Raw genomic sequence first — 22,892 nt, forward strand, 5'->3', positions numbered from 1 at the left:
CTTCCCTACATGGTCATCTTTTTGCAAACACCATGTCAAAGGCCATCGCAGAACTCCTACACTTGAGGCACAGGCATGCACACAGTCTCTCTCACCTCCAGGTCTTGACACTAACACTGGTACATAGTGTATTGCTCTTTACTTGCTCAGTAGCTTTTCTGGGTTTGATTACAATTAAAATTTCATCATTGTCTAGCTACAAGTTCGAATTTGTTGTTTTGGTTTGTATTACACAGAAGCACTTATGGCTGTATTAAACATCCACATGTCTTAATCACCTTCTCTTGAAACTGCAGCTGATTTTACTTACCAACGTAAGAAAAATTATGAATGCTTGGCTTAAGACTAGCTTGGGACTGTTTGACCCACCAGTTTAAGTGAGTATTTTAATCTGTATGAGCTTCTACAGTCAGTCACCAAGCCAGACCACGTATCTTAAAGGACAGTCATAAGGTTGGATAATTTTTCTCTACAGAAGCATACAAGTTTTAAAGTTTACTCTTTTAAAAAAAAAAAAAATAAAAAATCGGTTCTACACGTGTTGGACTATCACACACTGTTCTACAAGCAGATTTTAAATAGTGCAATAGTCACCCTATGAAAAATAGGATACTATGTTTGTTAAAGACAACCTAGTGTTCCATGTATGCTAATCAGCAGTTTATTTCCAATTCATTTCTCTCCTTCAAGCATTGGCCTTTAAAAGACATGGCACCAATAACTGATTTTATTGACGCTGACAATATACAGCTAAGTAAAAGCTCACACATACCCCAACTGGTTTACGTACAAATTTAGCTTTGTCTTTTTCTGTAAGATGAAAATGCAATCTCTGCCTCTTCCAAAATAGCAAAGAAATAAGCAGAAAATGATGTACTATAGACACCTGGCAGAGCAGCAAAATCCAGCATTTTTCCTTAGTGAAAAACCCCAGACCAGTACAAAATACAGTCATCAGTTCTACCAATACTGCTTTAAAGTGCCAAAACCCACAACCCACTACTTGCAAAACTACCATTCTATTACTGACATTTAAAAACAGGATAAAGATTTGGACTAGACATTTACTGCACAGTCTGTAACATTATACAGTTGTTTGCCTCAAAAAGACACAGAAAATGTCAGCTGCTGAAACAGAATCTCATTGCAGAGCTCACAGATTTGACTGTACAGTGGAGCAATAGTGAGTCAAAACAGCAGAGTAAGTGACAAGGTATCGTAATTCACCCTTTACTTCACCTATCAGCACTTTGTAGTTGTACTTGGTCTTCACCAACAGATGCTAAGAGGAAACTAGCTTCAGCCTTCATGAGATTCACACTCGAATTAACCCTAGCCAGGGCTGCTGTAGCAGAATCATCCTATGCACAAAACGGAGGCATGAGACAGGGCTCAATGAATGTTAAAGTTTCTTATGGAATGAAAGCTGGGCAGACGGCCAACACCAACTTCATTTTGAGTGCATACTCTCTCTGCCTGCTAATTAAAATAGAAGGATAGTCAAGTTTAAGGGTATATATTTATCTCCTCTTGAGACAGCTACCACCTCTAAAAGCAAAGTGACACCAGTGCAAAGAAAGTTTGATGTACACCCTTAATTGCTCCCAAAGGGCCAATCACTCAGTTAACAGTTGATAATGACCTACAAAATACGAGTACGCAATCACTCCTGACACTTAACAAGAACCACCTAGTTCTATCTGGGAAGGAATAGGAAACATTAAAGTCACTGACAAATCCAGTTGAGAGAAAGAGTTATTGGTATGGCACAGTCACCAAGATGAAGGAGTTCTAGCTGTAAGTATAGAATACTTCTATTTTTGCACTCCTTCCAAATAAAGGTACATCTTTTAGGGCAAATCTAAGTTATTAGAAAGCTTGATGTAAAATTTCAGTCTTTTAAGTCTGGTACTTAAATGATTACACCAGAGAAACAGGAAGCTCTACTTAGTATAGTTATCTCTATTTGTGGTCTCCTATACAGCAACAGGCAAAAAAGCAATAAAGAATTATGAAACTTGAGAAAACAATGATGTCATATGCCAGTCATACTAGCCGAGCGGACATTTGTAAAGAGAAGCTGAAAGACACTGCTACCACAAATAAAAAAAGCTGGAAAAAGTCTTCAGATGAAATTATCTTTCCTTAGATAAAAGAACAGAGCTGGAATAAAAAATAATAATAATATAATCTGCATTCCAGAACCTAAGAAAACTGAACACATTTCAAAGCTAGGAAAAAAAAAAAAAAAAAAAAAAAAAAAGAGTATTTTGCAATAGAAAACAGACAAGTTAGGACACTTTGAAACCAGACTTTAGAAAATAAAATTTTAGAGTAGTGACAAGTGTTAAAACCTCTACTCCAATTAAGACGCTTTGCTTTTAGACCTACCAGTTAAAGTAAGTGGCAATTTGAAAAACAATCCCCTCAGTGCAAATGCACATTTAAGGTAATTACAGATGAACAGAAGCAAGATTGTTTGTAAGTGAATCGTATACTCAGGCATCTCTGGAAACTGCCCCCAGGGCCTCAAATCATTAAGACAAGGCCCCCACAACAATTTTACAATAATATGCTAATACAGGTATGCATGACATAAATGAGTCTTACCTGCCACTTCTACAATATCACCTGGGACAATGTCTCTTGCTTTAATCCTCTGTACACTTTTTCGGTCTTGTCGATACACTTTGCCCATTTCTGGTTCATATTCTTTAAGAGCTTCAATAGCATTTTCAGCATTTCTTTCCTAAAAGACACCAAAAGTGTGTAATTTTAAAACCCTCAAGGAAAAATACATATGTCAGATCCATTTTTTCAAATGCATTATCATATGAGTATCACTGACTCAGCTGAGCTCCATTTATTAATGCAGAAAGTTAGATGAACCTTCCCCTTATGAGGCTGCTGACTGGAAATCATTACAACATTATCCGGGTATTAGTGGGCATTTAGAACCTAAAAGTTGTTTATTCAAACCCTGCAGCATTTCCACTGTTTCTTGTTACAAGGAGGCCACACAAAGAGTTCTATTTAACACATGGATGTTTTTTCACATTAAAAAAGCACTAATGCAGAATTAAACTCATGGATATAGTCTTGTCTCAGCTGTACCTCACCAGCTGGAGCAGCTTAGACTCCAACTGGAGTGGACTAGCACTACTAAATTTCACTCACTGATAGAAATCAAAGGTCAAGTCAAGACAAAGCTCAAACAACGTATTATCAACTTTTCTTCCAGTAAATCAAGTCACAACTACAGTGAAATTAAAGCATACAGACTAGAAACTTCCCCAAAGTCTGATAACAGTTTACAAATTTACATGAATCCCCCCATACGACAACCTTTACATTTCCACTAACTAGCTTTTCTATCTCAAGCGCAATTCTCTTGGCTAAGCACTACCAGAGATCAGTATCAACATCGTGATGCCTCCTAGATAAAGGACAACATAAGAAACCAACAGCTGATCAGCACTTCTCCAAGACCTAGAGAAAAGTTAACTTATTTTCCAGCCTATTGACAAGTACAAACATCATGTAGTCCTGATGATTACAGATAATGTTAAGTGTGTGCATACTTTTTAGAATGTCTGCGCTTCAAATATATACCAGCCTTTCTATGTAATAAAAACTTCCTCCCGCATGTATCAAAGCAGAAACCTAATCTTTAGAAATCTGAAGGTTGAGGTACTAGGTACTTTCTTTAAAACGCAGCTGAAAACCAGCATTACCAAAATTTCCTTGAAGGACAGACCTTAACATGGCACAGCTCCGTACCAGGCAGTGCAGAGATACCAGCACAGACCTGTAAAAGCTATAATTAATACTAGCCTCATATCCCACCAGGTAAATTAATTTTGCTCCCCAGCATAATAACGATGTTGCTTTTCTACAGATTAACTACAAGTTAAAATTAGGCAAAACCTTAAAGGTACAACAGGAAAACCCACAAAGGGAAGGTTTGTTAAACAGAACTTTTCCTTCAAAAAGGACAAATAAGAAAGAATGAAACATCATGGCCCAGGTGGCCAGGAAGGCCAAAAGCATCTGGGCCTATATCAGAAGTAGCGTGGCCAGCAGGACTAGGGAAGCGATCATCCCCCTGTACACACTGGTGAGGCTGCCCTCAAGTACTTGTTCAGTTTTGGGCCCCTCACCACAAGAACGATGCTGAGGTGCTGGAGAATGTCCAGAGACACGCTGGCAAAGCGTCTAGAGAACAGGTCTTAGGAGGAATGGCTGAGGAAACTGGGGTTGCTCAGTCTGGAGAAAGGAGGCTCGGGGAGACCTTTTACACTGTAGAACTACCTGAAAGAGGTTGCAGGCAGGGGATGGTGTCTTCTCCCAAGTAAGAAGTGACAGGACAAGAGGAAACAGCCTCAAGTTGTGCCAGGGGAGGTTTAGATTGGGGATTAGGAAAAATTTCTTCACCGAAAGGTTTGTCAGGCACAGGAACAGGCTGCCCACAGAAGTGGCTGAGTCACCATCACTGGAGGTATTTAAGAGATATACAGATGGGGCGCCTAGGGACGTGATTTAGCAGTGGACTGGGCAGCGCAAGGTGAACGGCTGGACTCAACGATCAGTTCACTTGAAGTTAGGGTAGTTAAGATTACCTTGCCAACCACCAGAGTACTAGCAAATGGCACTGTGGGAAAAGTGCATGTGAGAGGAAAGGTTGAGGAGGGCAGAGCTAAGGCAATGACTCAGGTGATCTCATCTAGTACCTGTAGAAACAGATACATTTATGGGTGGAGACTATGTATTGTGACTATTTTCCATACCCATTAAAACAAGGGAATGAGTCATTTAATCTGTACAGCAATTTTGTTTCACAATTAAGTTCACTGCATGTAGCCAGAGAGAGATATGTATTTTCTTTGCACACTATCATGTCTGAAAAAAATTGGTTATTTCCTACAACAGGGTATGCAACCACACAGGAAAATCCCCAAACTATACAGATAGCTTTACCTTGCATTTTGTCCTTAAAATCACTACATGCAGAAATGTAGCTCTATTTCAAGTGCAAGAATTAATCTTTAACAATTGCTTTACAAAGATTTGAATAGAAAAATGACACTTAATGGGGCAATGCTGTCATCCCTCAACTGACACTTAATTCCTCTCCATAGCAGCTCTAGCAGTTGCACAGCAAGCTGGGTACTGCTAAAACTGAGCATTTCAAGGGTTAGTCTTCAGCCAGCTTACTTGGGCTAGCACAAAGCAAAGCACACAAATGTGCAGCAGTGCCACTCAATGCCACTTCTGGTGGCTTCCAGTGTGTAGGTTCCTCTCAAACATGTTTTAACTGGTTAACAGGGCTCCTCCTCTTAATTTTTCTTGTTGTTTTGGAGAGGGTTGCCTTTTTTTTTTTCCCCACGCATGAAACCTAATGTGCTAAAAGTAATTATGTCATATTAACATCATCCCTTTAGAAAAAACAGAACAAAACCAGCCTTACAAGGAACTTTGAAAGTATTTTAGGATTTTTAGAATTTTTTTCTGTAGATAAATTAACCTAATAAAGCATGCCCTGTCTATAGTGACCAAATTAGTAAACTGAAGATATATGAACAATTTTGGTCCAGTATCTCCAGAAGTGTTAGATTATGTTATGGATATTACGGCCAATAGGATTTATAAAAAGTCATCTAACTCATCTCACAGCTAATAACATAGGAAAACTTTCATGGTATTTAGAAGTTTTCAAAAGAAACTTCTGCCATTTGACAGACATGCAGTCTTGTACTTTGTAGCTACTACAGTAATTAAATAGGAAGAATTAATACTGTATTAATTCTATTAATAAATGTACTAAAACATAGTATTTGTCTCAAAAGGAAGCAGACAAGAAACTGGACTACAAATGTTCCATCCCTTGTTCCTTAATTGATACACACGCACACCTTTTTTTTTTTTTTACAATCCCATCCAATTCATTAAATTAAATCTTGCAAAGCCCAGAAATATTTCCCAAATTCAGGCCTTCATTCTGGACTGCCTAGTTCATGTGTTCAGTGTGTGGCCAAACAAACTGACAGGAACTTTGCCTTTTTGGCTGTACTTCCAAAGCTTACATGTTACCTTTAAGTCCAAACTTTCTGTGTAGAAATTTTATGGTATGTCGACTCTCAGGAATCTAAAGTTAACACCACATTACTTGCACGGTATGAAGCAGCTGACACTACACTGTACAGTCCTTCCTCTTAAACAAAAAGAATTGATGTTGTAAAAATATCTGCATACCTGCCACACTCCCACAATTGCATTGGCTACTAATATAAGTAAGATTACAAAAGGCTCTACAAATGCTGTGATTGTTTCTTCACCTTCTTCAAACCAGGCCAGGACCTGTATGAGAAACACAATGATTAAAATTACTAACTGATTTCCACAGACACTGTGCAAACTTTACACCCAGGAAGTTTCAGCTTGAGGTTCAACTACCTAGACTTAAGCAGTTTTGGAAATCTTGCAATCTTTCAAGCTGCAGTTTTGCAGTTCATGAATGAGCTGGCAATATACAATGGAAAGGAAAAAGAATCAATACTAAAGTAGTAAAAAGTTATTTTCCAAGGCTGCCTCTTTTAAAGGAGCAAGCTATTTATTTGGGAAACATACTGCTACTTTTGCTTCACAAATGAAAGCAGAAGTTGTGATAACAGCTACAGCAGTGAGAAGTTTTTCTAAAAAAAATTTATTACTGTATACAACAGGATGCAGACTAGTTAGTACATTAAACTTTGCCAGGATATGAATTTTAATCAAGTTAATTGTTCTTTACCAGTATCTTTGACACAAATGAAAACGGTTTTACAAGTTTACAAGTGAGTACATATGGAAAACAAGCATCTACTCCTTTAAATACAAGTAGTGTCGAAGCACGTAAGTGGATTGTATAGTTACATCTGAAGTTGAAATCTGAGCGAAGTAACTGACAAAACTCAAATCTGAATTTTAAAATGTAAATCAGCTTGAGGACTTGCATGAAAAGGCTCCACAGATATTTTCTTTTAATTCATTTGCTTTAGAATTACACTCTAGTTCTAGGCTTCTGCCATTCACTTGAATGGGTACGTGTCAGGCCTCTGCAGAGTTCTGTAATTACTAAAGAAAAGTCAAGCTAACATGACCAGAGAGGAAGAGCTTTTTCGTGAACATGTTGAGCAACAGGAAGCCTGGAAAGTGACAGTAAATAGGAACAATGTGTTGAGATAATTAAGGCTGGTAGTCAGGCAACAGCACTCTGAATCACAAGAAGACTGCAGTGAGCAAACCGTTACTAAAGCAAGCGCCATAATTCCGCCAACATGCTGCTCAGAGCTATTGCTCAATTGTGAAACACTCCAGGACGTTAAAAGGAAGGAGCAGCAGCATGAAAGCCTCAAGCAGAAAACAGACTGTCAAGCAAATCCAATGCAACAACAAATTTTTATTACAAAAGGATAAACTTAGAAGATCCAGGTTACAATTAGCAAGACTGAAACATTCCAGCTGGCAACAAAACATTTTGAGGGTCTGCGTAATCCCTCTGGAGAAGAGATTTAGTTAGGATCTCTTATGCTTTCTGTGTCTCAGTATTTCTTCCCTCCTCCCCCCCCTAAATCTCCAATCCCCAGTAACAACTTCTGCCATTTGACCTGCTACAGCAGTCATCCAGTTTGAACTGTAGTCTTCACCCATACCCCTTAATATCACAGACAGCTGTTACTCTGCACCAGCACTGTTGCCTCCTGTGGAGCTAACGGTACATCTCCAGTTTTCTTAGCATATACAAGGTCACATGCTGCCATAAGAAAAGATGCTTAGGATCTGCTTCTTCCCTCCCTTTCTTTATTAAAATTTCACAGAGCCCATTTTGCTTCCAACAAAGCAAGTAAAATAAATCATTTTGTGATGTTCTTAACAGAACAGGCACCTACAAGGTTAACTGGAATAAAACATCTGCTTTACACAATGCTAAACCATTATCTCTTCAGATTGAATACCACACGTGTTGTGAAATAACACTGAGAAAGCCTGCAACTTTACCAGGTAAGGAAAGTAGCTACAAGGACAGCAAGATCCAAGTATGTCAAGGAGAACCAAAATTAAGTTTTCAACAGATCTTTTCTTTCAATAAGCCATTATTTCAGAAAGAGCAGATGAACCTGACAGTACAGACCTGATGTTTTTGATTTTAACTGTTGTGGGTTTTTTGGCAAAATTATCAATACGTGACCAAATTAAAATGAAGTATCTAGTTAATCCTGGAAGCCAACAACACAGATTTCCCTCCCCAAAATTTCCATACAATTACTAACAGTGGAACAATCTAAGCTCTAGTTCTAGAGTGTTTTAGTAAATGTAGACATATAAGTAACGGAATGCATTTAGGTTTTGGTTTTGTTATAGCAGACTACAGCTATATTAACACTCCATTTGGGATACTTGTGATATATAACATGTATTGCTGTAACACATCAGGTTTATTATTTGACGGTAGCCTGAAGTAAAAACAAAGCCACAGTAAAAACCAAAGACTGAAACAGGGAATACAAGTATTTAACTAGGCATTTTTAGTAACAACAGATCATATGTTGAAACCTGGTAGAGACTAGACAATTCTTGTCCTGGGCATTGAGTCCTTGTCAAAAAGTTTCCACTAGCACACTTTTAAGACCCTGGAGAGTTTTACAGTTAGAGATCTTTTATTTGACTGCTACTCGGAAGGGCTCCACCGTATTTCAGGCCTAATCACTTTTAAGACTCAGATGTAGTACAGCTTAATTTCCAGGTCATTGATCTCCAATGTACTTGTTCAGGCAGTATGGTCAATAAAGTTACCATGTATTTAAGCAGCTTAAGGGGGGGAGGGGGGGCGGGGCAGGAGCAAGAAAGAGCAAGATAATTGCTCAAAAGAAATGCAAGTCTGACAATACAAGGGAAATTAATAGCAAGACACAGAAGTCCGTATCAACAGCCAACGTAAGCAGCATAAAAGACAGCTTCCCTTCAGTACATTTGCTTCAGGGCTGCTAGAGCTATGGCTTGCAGAAGCTTGTTTTAATCAAAGCCTAATGGGCTGGACCTACAGGACAGTAAGCCAAAAAAATACACAATGACAGGCAAATAGCACTTAAGTTTTCATGGTTATTTGTAAAAAAGGGGGCAGAGGTACAATGCAGAAGTCAGGCAGCAATGAGGTGACTACTGATGAAAAACAGCTAGAAGAACAGAAGTGACCTCAGAACTTTTCGCATTTCTGGAAGTTAAATATCTCTGCATTGTCAGGTAAGTTATGGAGGCAAGTTCCCTCCGATGGCTATCATTAAGTAACAAAATAAGAATTAAAGAATGGAAGTTTCAAGATAGAATTCTGTTGCCCAGCAGGCTGCACCCACTTACCACTAACAGAGGAAAAGCAAACAGTTTGTTGTCAGCAACCTAACAAGGATTTTTGTTTGTTTTCCATTTTGACAATGGAAACTTAGAAGCAAGCTGGGATAGTAAGATCTCATCCTAACAAAAAGAAACCCTGGACTAATTAAGGTGGGTCATGTAGAACTATGGACTGCGTTTAAGAGAGCTTTCTTCTCACAGCATACTGTGAATTAAGATTCAGTACATTTTGGGGAGAGTACTAACTACTACTCAGAAAATTGTTTTCTACTGATCTCTCTTTTCAATACAAACTACCTTAAAATTAAGCAGATGCCAACTATTTTAGTAGTTCTGGTACTTGTTCCATGTCCGTTATACTGAACACCAAGAAATACTAAGCGTGGGAGCCTTTTCTTTAGTTCCATTATCCAGTAGGGATTTTTATTTGCTACCCAAGGAAAGAGGAAGGAAAAAAACCCACCCCAAATCAACAGATCTTGACCACACCCAAGTAAAAAATTAAGATTTTTACTGGGTTAACAGACTGTAAGCACCCATCACACATGCTATACTCTATTTCTGAAAATAAACATATTCCTGTGTTTAGCGTAGCAATAAAGGGGAGAAAAAAAAAAAAAGATATAGCACCTAGAGTTTAATTTCTACCAAGTAAAATTGAACCCAATTACTTCTCAGTTTTATTGACCCTACCCACCAGTTGGTAGGGGTACCACCAGGTGCTATTGAGTAATTGGAGTTTAGCTAAAAGCATGTCAGTGTAGCATCCCACAGCTATCCTTATCTCATGCCACATACTCACTGCTACTGACCGTAACAGGCAGCTTTGGGGTGATTTCAGGTCAAAGCCTGCATCATTTTTACTGGCACATCTTACCCTCCAAGAGTAGCTTTGCTCATCTTTTAACACAGATTAGGTTATACTCATGCTAATTTACAGGCTGTAATAATCTCTGGACTAAATCACAATATATTGTTTTAATCTAAACATGGATATCTGCTATTAGAAAACGTTCCCAGAACATTCAGTTCTAAGTCAGTTTAGGAATCAAAGAAACAACTGGCAGGGTGAATGCTCTTAGGATGCTGTCTTAATATTTAAGTTTTTGGTAGATTTCGTAGCCTATGCTGCACCTCCTAGAAGAAAATTCACTGTTAGTGTGGTGCAAAGACTGCATGGTTAAGCATACACCACTACTTAAAGAATGTATACTTTACCAAAGAATTATTCCACATCAGGTGCACAATCAACATCTTGCAACTTGTCAAGACCATTTATACAGCAAAGAAAGCTGTTCTTTAATGTAAGTACTGTAAATCTGAGTACATGCTACCTAAGGAGCAAGAATTAGAAGGCACAGTTCACAGAAAATTAACCATCCTCTTACTTTCACCTAGAAAGTCAGGCTATGAGGGCACTTAACTGCCGAGATAAACCTGTAGAGTGTATTTCTGCATAGGCTTCACAGATTCAACAGACCACCAAGCCAAGGTCCAAGCCTATACGCAGATCCATTTACACACCATCAGAAATTATTTACGTTGCTTTTCTTCAAAAGCCATACTTAAGGCTTTAACTAACTAGGCACATCTGTAACAGCAGTTCCAACCTGGAATGTAGGACATAGTATCTACAGCCAACAAACATGCAGCATATGACCCCTACAATCAGCTAGGGCGACGCAGATTCAGCTGTTAGTCTGATTTATTTTACTGACACATAACTGACAGGGGGTGTGGGAGTCGAGGACACAAAAGGCACTCTGAACTCAGAGGTTTATATTGTATGTAAGAGGAGATGTTTCTGCACAAAAGTCTAATGCAATCTCAGTGTTAAAGATGGATGTTTCTGTGCAGCCAGTCATGATAGTAAGAATCCAATATAATTTATGATCACAGTCACTAGAAGAGCTTCCGTAACACAAAACCATGATCTATTCACCTCAAGATCCTCTCTCTCATACCTGAATCTTCAAATTTTTTTTAAATTAACGGTAAAGAATACCAGAATTTAGGTGATGTTAATTACATTCAATTTTTGCAATACAGTCTTTGTATCAACATACTCAACAGTTCTTTTCAGCTACTACAGAAGTCTCTAATATGCTTTAATCAACAAAAAGTGTTAAAACGTAAGAAAAACTGACAACAGATGATCACCTTCTGAGCAACAAAAAAAAAAAGCTGGAAACACACAAAAAGGGGAATTGCTTCTGAAGTACCAAAATTGTAACATATGTTGGTTTTTTCTTTCACATTTCATCAAAAAGAGAAAATTTTTACTACTAACATCAATTCATAGTGAGTATCTGTAACTCTTAAATAGGAGACAGAGAAAGCAGAGCAGTAGCCCAAGGTCATATACCATGCCAGTTGCACAGAAGCAGAGAACCCAGATCTGTCCAACACTCCTCTTAATTAGATAGGAAAATCAAGCATACTGAAAAAAGCTCAATGCAGTCAAGTTTTCAAGGAGGGCCTGGTAGTGTAAGTGTATGTTCTATGACCTGTTACTCTGGTATCATACTACTTACTCAGATTCAGCATTGAACGCTTAAAAGTTTGGTGAAATCTGATTTTTTATTTACTTTGTTATAATAAAACCAAGTAATGTACCTTGGCATGAAAGGCTAACAAACTTCTGCACTGTCATTTATCTCATGACATGGGAGGAACACTAACTGACCTCTCAGAGCAAAAATACATCCCCTTCTCACCCTCTGTGAGGGGAAAATGGAGAGACAAGGAAAAAAAAGTTTTAATGATGTCGTTACTCAATTTTCTATAGCCAGCCTGATTTCCTTCCCAGGAAACAGAAGAGCAAGTAAAGCACATCTGTCTCCATGGTCAAGACCAATGCCACCAGTCAATGCTCAGCTGATTATGGTGTATACATGTCAAAATCCAAAGTACTTTGAAAGGTATCAGTGTGGGGATAGCTGAAGCCTCTCTTGGTGGAGGATCAGCAACACAGTATATACTGCAGCAGCCACAACAGGGCAACCCTTCCCCCATCAAACACAGTGGCTTCAGAGCACATTCTCCTCTGCCCATCCTAATTAGCTTGCCCTTAGCTAAAGAGTCACCACAATTTCCACTCCCCCCCAAGAGCTGTAGCTTTTTTTTTTTTTTTTTTAAGTAGTTAATTACAACTCCAGGGCAAAGTCTAACATAAACTTTTACTCCTACCTAAACAGTTTAATATTCTGCACACTTATTTCTGTGGTTCAGCTCCTCAAGACACACAGCCTTCATCTTCCTTCTGTACTTAGCTTTTGCCCAGTTTTCTAGTTTTTTTAGCAAACACATACCCGTTACACATTATGTAAAGACTGCCTAAACATGCTTTAAAAAAGCTAAGTTAGAAGTGTTCCTGTTCTTTTAATCCTGTATGTAAAGCAAGATGTCCATTTAATGACTAGACTTTCCAAAGGTCAGTTACCAAATTTGGTCAGCAATGGTGCCATCACAGCCGTCATCATTCTTGTCACTGTCAAAAGCAACAACTGTCACCTTGCTATTATCAGGAGGGGAAGGCAACTGGAATATTCGCCATGTAAATGCTATTTACAGTCTGCACTGCACCCAAAAATGTCTTCCAATGATTATACATTGAGCTTGATAACTATTAACTCAAAGGCAGGAAGAATGTCCAGTTAAACACTTACTTACTCAAGGTTAGCTTTCAAAGCCAACAAAAGCATTGGGAAATGCCACCTCAAATAAGCGAACTGGGTTGAATGAGAATCACTTTTTAAAATGCCTGTCTAGTGTAGTTACGTACTTATGACTCATGCAATAAAAGATTCCCTGACATTTTGTTTTCTATCATACACAAACCCATTCACAGGGCAACTAATTTAACAGATAGCAGTTTACTTTGCATCTTATAGCTTTTGAGAAAGAAAAACAGTTCCTATACATTGTAACATCTGTCACTGACACAGAAGCCTACGAAATGGAAAAAAATTCATACTTACAAAAGATATGCAAGCTGCCAGCAACAAAATTCTAACTAGTAAGTCTTCAAATTGTTCAATCACAAGCTCGAGTAAGGTTTTTCCTGCAATATGTAACAGAGCTATTTAGTATGCACATTAAAAAAAAAAAAGATTAATTATTTAATAGAAATTGGCAGATTTCACAAGCATGCTTACCTTCCTCAGCCGGTAACTCTGTCAGTGGAAGATTTTTCCAGGAAGCATGTCAAAGAAAAGAAATCATTGAAGAAACACATTAGAGCATTAGAAGGCATCCACTAGATACTGTTTCTGAATTGTCAAATCCAACTTCGTTGGGCATGCATACTGAAAGCCCCATTAAGGTGGCTCTTTTCATCAGAGCATCTGAATAGGCCCGACAGTTTTGCATTTTAAGACACATACAGGTTAGCCAGAATGTGCCAAGGGTTATAATTCAGCCAAGTCATCACTCCAGCCAGCTGTGGGACTTCTGCTGTTGCTGCACACAAAGGGTCAAAGGCTCAAAACGTTTTTTCGAAAGCCGCCTGACAAAGGTTTTCCACCGCATTCACTGAAAAAAGCCAAACCACCAAACTTGGTTCAAAATATTACAAATTCATTCCTCCATTTTAAGGATATTTTCTTATTTCTGCTCTCCCTTTTATCTCCCTGCAACTAGATTCAGTAATTCAAGAGGCACAAAAGCAATGTTAAAGCCGAAACCCCCCCCACCGTATAATCTTCTCACAGCTTTTCATTTTTTACACAACGGCATGGGAGTTCAAAGGGGACTAGGAAGGGCAAGCAATAGGGATTAAAAAAAAAAAAAAAAAAAGAAACACCTTATCGGCTGAATTCTGTGCCGCGACTCGAGGGAAGAATGTAAAATAAGGCACAGAAAGAAAGGCACGGAAAAACAGGGGAAAATGAAGGTCATAGACGGACACAAAAAAAAAAAAAAAAAAAAAGAACCCACAGCGCTTGGTTTCGGAATGGCAGAAGATTTCCCACCGTTAAGGTGAAAGGAAACGGAGGTGACATCCTCCTTCCCAAAGCAGCCCTGTGCGCTCGGGCTATGAAAGAAACCCACGAGGTGGAGTTCAAGTCAGCCATCTTCTCTCCCTCGCTCCTATTCCGGGTCCTGTAAGAGATGCCGGCTTTGCAAATACACGCACGTCAGGCCTCGAAACAGGGCCCCGAGAAGGATGAGAGAAAAAGAGAAAAGGGGGGGGGAAAGGGAGCGGGACGAGGGCGGGGGGAGACGACGAGCGGCAGCGCCGGCATCCCCGCGGCGGCGGCGGGCCCGGTCACCTACCGTTGGAGCCCCATTTCTCCTTCAGCTTCTTGACTTGCTCCAGGCTGAGCCCGGTGCTTTCGTTAACGCCGAAATAAGCCAAAACTTCCTCCACAGTCTTTGTGTGCGCGTTCTCCATGGCTGGGGCAGGGAGCAGCAAATGGTGCCTCGCCTCTTCTTCTTCTTCTTTCTCCTCCTCCTCAGCGGCGGCGGGCGCGGCGGCGAGCCCCCTCCTCAGCCCCTCGCTCTCTCCCCCTCCACCCCCGTGCTATCACCATAGACCCCCTCCCGCAAGAGAGGAGCCCCCGAGCCCACCTCAGCGCCTCGCTCTTCCCCCAGGAGGCGGAGGAAAAAAAATTAAAATTAAAAAAATGTATTAAAAAAAAAAGTGTGGGGGGGAAGCCGTCAAAAAAAAAAAAAAGCCCCCGCCCCCCTCCCACCCCAGACGGCCGCCGAGGGAGCCGAGCCGCCTCTCCGGCAGCGATGAGCGGGGCGTCAGGCGCCGCCGGCCGCGCGCGGGCAGCCGCTGAGCGGGAGGAGAGAGGCGCGGGCCCCCGGCCGCTGTCGCCTCAGGGCGCGGGAGGGCGTGCGGTGGGCTCGCCGGCGGCGGGGCGCGGCGGCTGCTTGCGTGGGGGTGGGCCGCGTCCAGGTGGCTGAGCGGCCTCTCCGTTCGCCTCACCGGGCTGCGCGCCGCCCCCGCGGAGGGCGATAACGGCACGCCTGGCCCCGCCGGCCTCTGGAGGCAGGGGGCTGAAAAAGGCGCAGCTGCTCCGCCGCCCGCCTCCCCTCCGCCGGGAAGGGTCAGAATCACCCCCCCCACCCCACCCCAGCAGCCCGATCCTCCCCTCGCCGGCCCAGGCCGCTGTCGCCGTCACGGCTTGGGCTCGCCCACCCCCCACGCCCGGCCTCCCCGCTGCCTCCCGCTCGCTCCGGTCGCGCACCGGCGGCGGCTGCTCTAATGTAACTTATGGGAGCTGGGCCGCCCGGGCCCCTCTCGCCGCCGCGGCATGTGGACGCCGCTCATTGGCGGGACGCGCGGCGCGGGGCGGGGGGAAGGCGCGGCCCCGCCCGCCGCGCTGAGGCGGTGGCAGCGGCGCCTGGTGCGGCCCTGCGCAGCGCAGCGCGGCCGGCCGCCCGCCGTCGGCTCGGCGGAGGAGGCGGAGGCGGGTGATGCAGGCCTCATGCGGCGGCGGGAGCGCTTCCGCTCCGCAGTGGGAGAGGCCCGCAGGTGGGGTGGCCGCTTTCCAGCCCCCCCCCCCCCCCCCCGCCCCAGCGTGAACCGCCGCGGCCGCCCTCTGTCCCGGCCTCAACCCGCGCCTGGCGGGCGCTGAGGGGGCGCGGGGCTGCCCGGGCGGCAGCGCGCGCCGGCTGAGGGGAGCTGCCCGCGCCCGCCGCCCAGGGTGCGCCCTGTCGCGATAGGCGTCTCGGCGCAGGGGGTTGGCGCGGAGCTGCCCCGGCGCGTGTCGCGACAGGAGCGTCAGCCTTCACTGGGGGGACTGTCCTCGCTTCTGTCGTGACAGGAGCCTCATCCAGCCTAAGGGTGAGTGAGGGGCTGCGCTCGCCTCTGTCGTGACAGGAGCCTCATCCAGCCTAAGGGTGGGTGCGCCAGAGGTGGGAGAAGCAAGGGCTGCGCGCCCTCCATGCTGGCGCAGAGCAGGTTCGTTCCCCAGAGGTCCTGCCCCTGCTCTGACGAGGCCTGCGCTGACGCTGAGCAATGTCTTTTGCACAACTTCCCTGGTTCCCCTCGCAGCCATCGCACGCTGCCCCGCCAGCATAACAGTGACGCGCACACTCAGCCCTGGCATGCACAGAGATAACGTAAGGAGGTATAAACTGCACAGTGTGATTTCAGCAGCGTGTGTGGTGTGAGATACCAGCTCTCCTCGGCGCAGTATCTCGATAACTGGCACAGACTGACAGACCAGTATAGAACACAGCAAACTGACTTGATTTTGCCATCCCACTCAGTAATTCACAGAAACTTCAATGAACACAATACAAACAGAGAGGTTGGCACCAGCTGACATAAATGACACCTGCAATACACAACACAGCAAGTGACCGAGTACAAAATGTAAATACCTTCCCTTAAAAGCACTCGGTGCTAAGTGATGTATTCGTGTGTGCAAATGTAAAAGCTGATCTCTACATGTGTGCTGGCTTACATAAATGCAGATCCTACATACAATCTGTGTATCCACCACTGTTACAAACCACCCACAGTACCATCCTATAAGAAACTGTATATCTGATCTAGAAAGAAAATATCTTGAGTCTTACCTCTGTATTAGCAAAAGAAGCAAGGAGAGGGGACAGCCAATATAAAATCACGGTGTTCTAGGGTATGTGTGGCCCTGTATCTTCTTTAGCAAAAGTACAACTGTCCTAAAAGAGACTCCTCTGAAACTAGCCAACATCCAGAAAAGGATGACTTGACAACATGCCTACACTTCACAGGGAAGTTCTGAAATAAAAATTCATGAGTTAGATCTGATGACCTAGTTGAGGTATGGGAATTACTTACTCCATGCCTTGCCCGTATTAATTTTATCTTGCTTATCAGCATGATTAATCAGCATGGCCAAATGCTGAATTGGCTGTGAACACAACAGCATACAGTTGTGTTGCTTCTCATACCACTACTTCACACTGCACATATATAGACATACTGTAACTGTTACAGTGGTAAAGAATGTCAACATGACAGTTGTATGTAATTTATATAGTTTACTGTATGTTTCTTAACCACTTTTAATAATTTTCTTGATATTGTATCAACACATGACCCCAATCATCCCCAGAACAACTGAAGTCACAAGATGCACATGCATATGAAATTAATACTCTTGCAAAACAGTATGTCTTTGAAAATACACACTCAGTGCCAACAGAACTGCTGATTGATGGCTGTCACAGGACCAGATAGCCCACACCTTAGGTTTTGGTATCCTCTAGCACACGAGTATGTACGTACACACCTTTGTCTGAAGACACCTCTGCATGACAGACTGTGTTGGTCCCCATATTACGTGCATGTGCAACACCAAAAAATCCATAATTTCTACAATCATTATATACAGAATAACGTCAGCTACTTGAATTAACATATTTCACAGACTAACAGCCCAGTACATCTATATGAGTAGTTTCTTCTTCCCTTCTACCATGTTAACACAGCCTGCACTACATGTAGGCTTTTTGTAAAAATACATTTACCACAACAATGTTTTTACACACAAGTGTATTTTATAGCCTTCATATAGAAGAGCACCTGCAAAGCCCTTCAAAGTCCAGCATTTCATTTTCTTACTATTTTAAAGTATTACTTTCAAATCATGTAAAAGTGCAACACATGATGTGCAACACAATCAAGCATCAGTAGCCGTTTTCAAAACAAACTGGTATTAGAAAGAGACCTGGGTCATATTTCATATTATTTCTGCCTGTGATATACTTTGTATGTCATTGTTGGTTTAATTTTTATGCCTGTTTCCAAAAAGGCTTCTGAAAATTACTTTAAGCATACCAGAACCATGGCATGTGCAATTAGAGCTTGACATAGTATATAATAAAGTAGGTATGGCGTCCTTTCAGTTTGACTTTTTAACATGGGGAAATGCTGCTAGGAAAGCAAACAGAGTTTGCATTTGAGCAAATCCTGGGGAACTCTTGGCATTCTCTGGGATTCACTAGTTCAGCTACAGCTTGACAACTCCACTTCCATTGTTTCTCTCTCACCCATTAAGAAGACTTGATTCTTCCCCTTTTTTCTCCATCTTTTGAACATAGACCCCTACATAAAATCTGGAGAGAATTTGCAAGCGTAGTCCTCTGCCTGTGTTTTTTTCTGTCATGTGTTCTGTTATGGCTTAGTGAATATTGAGAGAATGACTGCATTAAGGACTGTTCTACAGGTCTTTCTCTTCCACAGCAGAATAAAATTCAAATAACTTAAGATCTTTTGACAGCTGCACATTGGAAAATTTGCAGATACAATGCTTGGTCTAGACAGCATGGTGCAGAATGAACTACAAATACCCATGTAGATACTGCAGCAGAAGCAGTACCTGCTAATTTTGGCATCACTTGCTATCATACAAATTTAGAATGGTGAACTGAAATCAGTGTTATTTCCCATTGCTATGCAAGGATTCATAAAGTTTCCTACAAAATTTGTCTTGTCTCTTAACAAGATGGGTATCTTGACCCCAATCAGAACGATGGCATGTCAGCTCTACCTTAAGCAATATGAGCCCGTGAAAGCTTCCAGGTGATTCGCACTTTCAGCAGGTGCAAATAGCTTTACGTTTTCCATCTTTAAGAAAGAAGGAAACAAATTTATTTTGCTGCTGCGAAGTGAAGTTGCAGTTTGTTTTTAGAGTGGAACCCCTTAGAGCGGTACCTTGGAAACAAACACGACAAAATGGGCCAGCTTTTGCCTTGATGAAATTCCATTCACATAATGGAAGTACACCATTCATACATTTGGCCTCCTGTCTTTTTTCACTGTAATATATTAGAAGCAGCAGCCAACACATCGGGCAGCAGCATTAAAATGGTTCCTGTAATGCTTACTAATTGAAGTAAATGGGAATTTGGCCTGAGAGAGGACTGCAGGATGCTTTCCTTCAAATTGCAATAACATTAAGTCATCCCTATTGCTGCAAAGCAGATTCACAGTAGAGTTACTGGTCATAATGTGAATTGTCTCTTGCTGTACGCAAAAACATATGTTTTGTAGCTTAGTTTTCAAAGAAGATTAATAGTTTTTACTGGACCCAAACACAGCACAGACAAGTACTACACAAAATGCTGGTTTGCTGAGCCAATACACCTGAATGCTGACTGGTGATAGCCTTCCTATTTCAGGCCTGAATCTCTTCCATTAGACATAAAGTTATACTATTCTGCTTAACTGTGCCAAATTATGTCATGATTTTTGCAGACTGGCTAATTGCTGGTTAATGGGGCTTAGGTTGAGACCACCAAACCCATTGCTCTTATTACCCCAACTGATTTCAAATACAAGTTCATGCGTGACGAGTGGGGGCATTGTTTGTTCCTCTTACAATACTATTTTATTCTTCTTAAATTACAGTTATTAAAATGTTTCAGCCACTTGAAATCTACTAAGACATATTAAAATACCGCAAAAGTGCTGTATCAGAGTGGAAGGGTTTTAAAACTGCAGTTCTGTCATAGGATAATGCAGTTTAAATATAGCAACTGTTTTTTCCAGTCAGCTTGCTCTTTGATTTCATGGTATTATGTCAAGGGTGTTTTTTCCCCCTCTCTCCCTTTAAGAAGCTTATAGCTTAAACAGCAAAATGCAAAAAATACTGAGATGAAACAGTTACACAAACCCAGTAGAAAACTTAGTGATAAAATATTGGTTTGAATTTTGATAATTAAGATAATCTGAGTTTATTCTGAATAATTTTTATTCCTAGGCAATGTGTGTTCCTGTATCAGCAGCAGGTAGAATTTTACTTCCACTGAGACCAAGAGACTGTGAACACAAAGGATAGTGTTGCTACTGGGAGATTTCCAGAACTGGATTGTTGTTCCTGCTGCCTGCTGCCTGGGTAGTGTGAAAGAGACAGTGAGACAAATTCTGATGTCAGTAACTATAAGAGATCACCGCTTGGCTTAGTAGATTTCTTCTTTTATTTCTATATCCTATTGATTGTCACTTGATTTGTCACCAAAGACTTCATTAGAGTATTTGCCACAAAAGTTTCCATTCCCCTGCTTGGAAAAATATTTTTGTCTAACCCATGCTGATGTTAATAGGAGATCTAGAAGTATGGGAGAGAACAACATTATGTCAGAACCAAGATCCATCGTGCATATCTGAGAAAAATAATTTATCCTTTTTTGATAGCCAAGTAATTTCTCTTAAAGGGAAATGAGCTTGACTGCCATCTTATAAATGGACTGCAACTTTAGAAATAAAGCACTGGTTGGTACCCACGAGATTTGAGTTCTTATCTCATCCTGACCTGAATTTCCCATCTAATTAAGGTCTAATTCTGATTAATTTGGCAGCTAGCTGACTTTTTTTCCTGTGTAAATATCCCTTGTGTGCTTTTGGATCTCAATTTTGCTCTCTGTAGAATAGGCTAGGAATACTACCAAGCTTGTAGAAGGCTGTGTGGCCAAGCACAATATTTATAAAATGGAAGGATTTGTTTTTTGTAAGGTGTTACAAATTTGCCCTAAATTTTATATCTGTAACAAATTGATGGCTAATTGGGATGTCATAGCTGTGATCATACTATATAGTACTTACCTGTAGAACTTAACAGTGTAGTGAAAGTTGAATTCCTTTGCTATGGGACATGGACCACCACTTCCTGAGCAAAGACGTTGCTTCGGTTTTGAAGCTGTCACCCAGGAGAACAGTACCAATTTGAAGCTGGACCCATAAAGACACAACATAGCCTCATTTCTTAGAGTGTTAAAACTTCAGTTAATTATTTTGAATGGTTTCTTTTTGTGATTCTTGAGTAAGTTAGAAACAGAAATGCTAACATGGCATTTAGAGTTTACCTTGCACACTCTTCAACATGTAATGTACACTGTTTTGTATTAATCAGGTTCAGGTGAGCTAGCCTGGTACTTAGGGGGCTAATGACAAGTTCTAGAAACTACCAGCTACAAGGTAGGGCAATAATTACTGTAGATTAATAGTACCATTAGCCCTCTCTAGGGGCACTACAAATTCGAATTCCTTTCCTGCTTCATAGATATTTATGGGGACAGAACCAAAGTCTTGTACACTGCAAGCAAAACGGTGTGCACTGTAGTCATCCGCAGTGCTGTGCGTGATCCTGTCAGCGATAGGATGGGTGAAGGAAAGGATGCCCAAATACACAAACAGCTACGCTTTTCATATGTTTGTATTAGTCTGTACATACTGATGTTTCTATTCATCTGACAACCAATGACAACCAGAAGGTAGCTCAGTAAAGCCAGCTTTTTATATTTCACCTTCTATTTACTCAGGCCGTGTACGTTAAGACTCTTCCTTTAAAGCGAACCATCTGAATTACTTGTTTTCAAAACTTTTTTTTTTCTTTTTTCATCTCTTGACCCTATCAGAGGCTGTAATCGAGGTAGTATAAACAATATATATTTCCTTTTTTTCAGTGTTACAGTACTATAACCTGAACAGTTCCACCATGCAACAGGTGTCCGTCACTTCATGTATTTGCTGAATCACAATGAAAAGTCACTCAGACTTCTTCAAGACTGAAAGGAAGACATTCAGGTGCATTCTGTGTAGGTGAGTAGCAATAATGTAAGATTGAAAAGCTTTTCTTAGGCATGGTGATTACTTCATTTTCAGCCATTGTTTGGGACTAATGGCACATGACTACAACTTTTATTAGACTTGTGACATTTTGTGATATGAGACAAGCTGAAGTTACTTTCTGTGTTTCTTGTGGAGATTTCCTCCAAAGTCATAGGTGGTTATTAGTAACATAGTGGAGTAACACACTTCAGTTTTCAGACATTGATAAAATGATTGTATACCATCAAACAAGCTCTTTCATGGGTTATGTGGTACATTAAATAGAATTTCCAAAATTCTATTTAATATAAAATTCTTTTATGGTGAATTTTTTTCTCTCTCATGAAATAAGACAAAATGAGGGATTGAAACCAAATGCTGTTTTGTTTACCAGTTAAATTCTTCCAGTCTGAACCATCAGAAGTCTGTGTAACCCACAGTCCACATGGGTTTTGCTTTTTAAGGGGCAATTTTTATGTGGTAAGATTAATGGGTGCAATTACACTGTTGTAATTATACTTTCCCCTACCTTTCTTAAGGTCTTCACACCTGCTTGCTAACATGGGCTGTTCAGAAGGAAGACAAACTGCCAGACTGCCTTAATGGGACTCTAAACAAATCTGAACATGTTTTTCTTTCTTTATAGTGGAATAAATGCTATATTGATCTTTTGTGTTTCTGCTTCCTCACCTTCCTCTGATTTCTGCCATTCAATACAATCTATATAGGTAGTTCACAAAAATTATAGTTTTTCAAAAGAACTTTAACCTCCCAAATTACCTGTGGCAGTTTTGGGTCCCTCACAGAACAAAAATTCTTATGATTAATCTGTCAGAGCTCAAGGTTCCAATATAAGAGATCTGTTTTTCTCTGTTGTTTATGCGTAGATTTCTTATACGTTAATTGTGTTGCACGTGAACTCAAATTATCCTGACCTACAATACTTGTTCTA

The 22,892-nt window shown here is 41.1% G+C and overlaps 1 protein-coding gene and 1 long non-coding RNA gene across 3 annotated transcripts in view; one reads left to right on the top strand and one right to left on the bottom strand.

The window, feature by feature from the left end:
• The window catches only part of ATP2A2 (ATPase sarcoplasmic/endoplasmic reticulum Ca2+ transporting 2), a 48,672-nt gene extending 33,221 nt beyond the window's left edge, over positions 1-15,451 (bottom strand). The window contains exons 1-5 of one of the 2 annotated variants that reach the window (XR_008819831.1): positions 14,665-15,451; positions 13,545-13,562; positions 13,368-13,450; positions 6,253-6,357; positions 2,611-2,749 (exon numbers count right to left, since the gene is read on the bottom strand). Coding sequence is in view for 1 of the 2 variants with exons in the window: in XM_056326476.1 (XP_056182451.1) it covers positions 2,611-2,749; positions 6,253-6,357; positions 13,368-13,450; positions 13,545-13,562; positions 14,665-14,782 (463 nt within the window). In the remaining variant the exon portion in view is untranslated. The remainder of the gene's footprint in view (positions 1-2,610; positions 2,750-6,252; positions 6,358-13,367; positions 13,451-13,544; positions 13,563-14,664) is intronic. The other variant, XM_056326476.1, reaches the window with a different exon arrangement.
• A 332-nt stretch (positions 15,452-15,783) lies between these two features.
• On the top strand, positions 15,784-22,640 carry LOC130142064 (uncharacterized). Its single transcript, XR_008819283.1, has 3 exons — positions 15,784-16,183; positions 21,796-21,931; positions 22,480-22,640. It is a non-coding gene; the product is annotated as an uncharacterized LOC130142064 (long non-coding RNA).
• Positions 22,641-22,892: the final 252 nt, after the last annotated feature.

Source organism: Falco biarmicus, chromosome 1, assembly GCF_023638135.1.
Source record: "Falco biarmicus isolate bFalBia1 chromosome 1, bFalBia1.pri, whole genome shotgun sequence".
Lineage (NCBI taxonomy): Eukaryota > Metazoa > Chordata > Aves > Falconiformes > Falconidae > Falco > Falco biarmicus.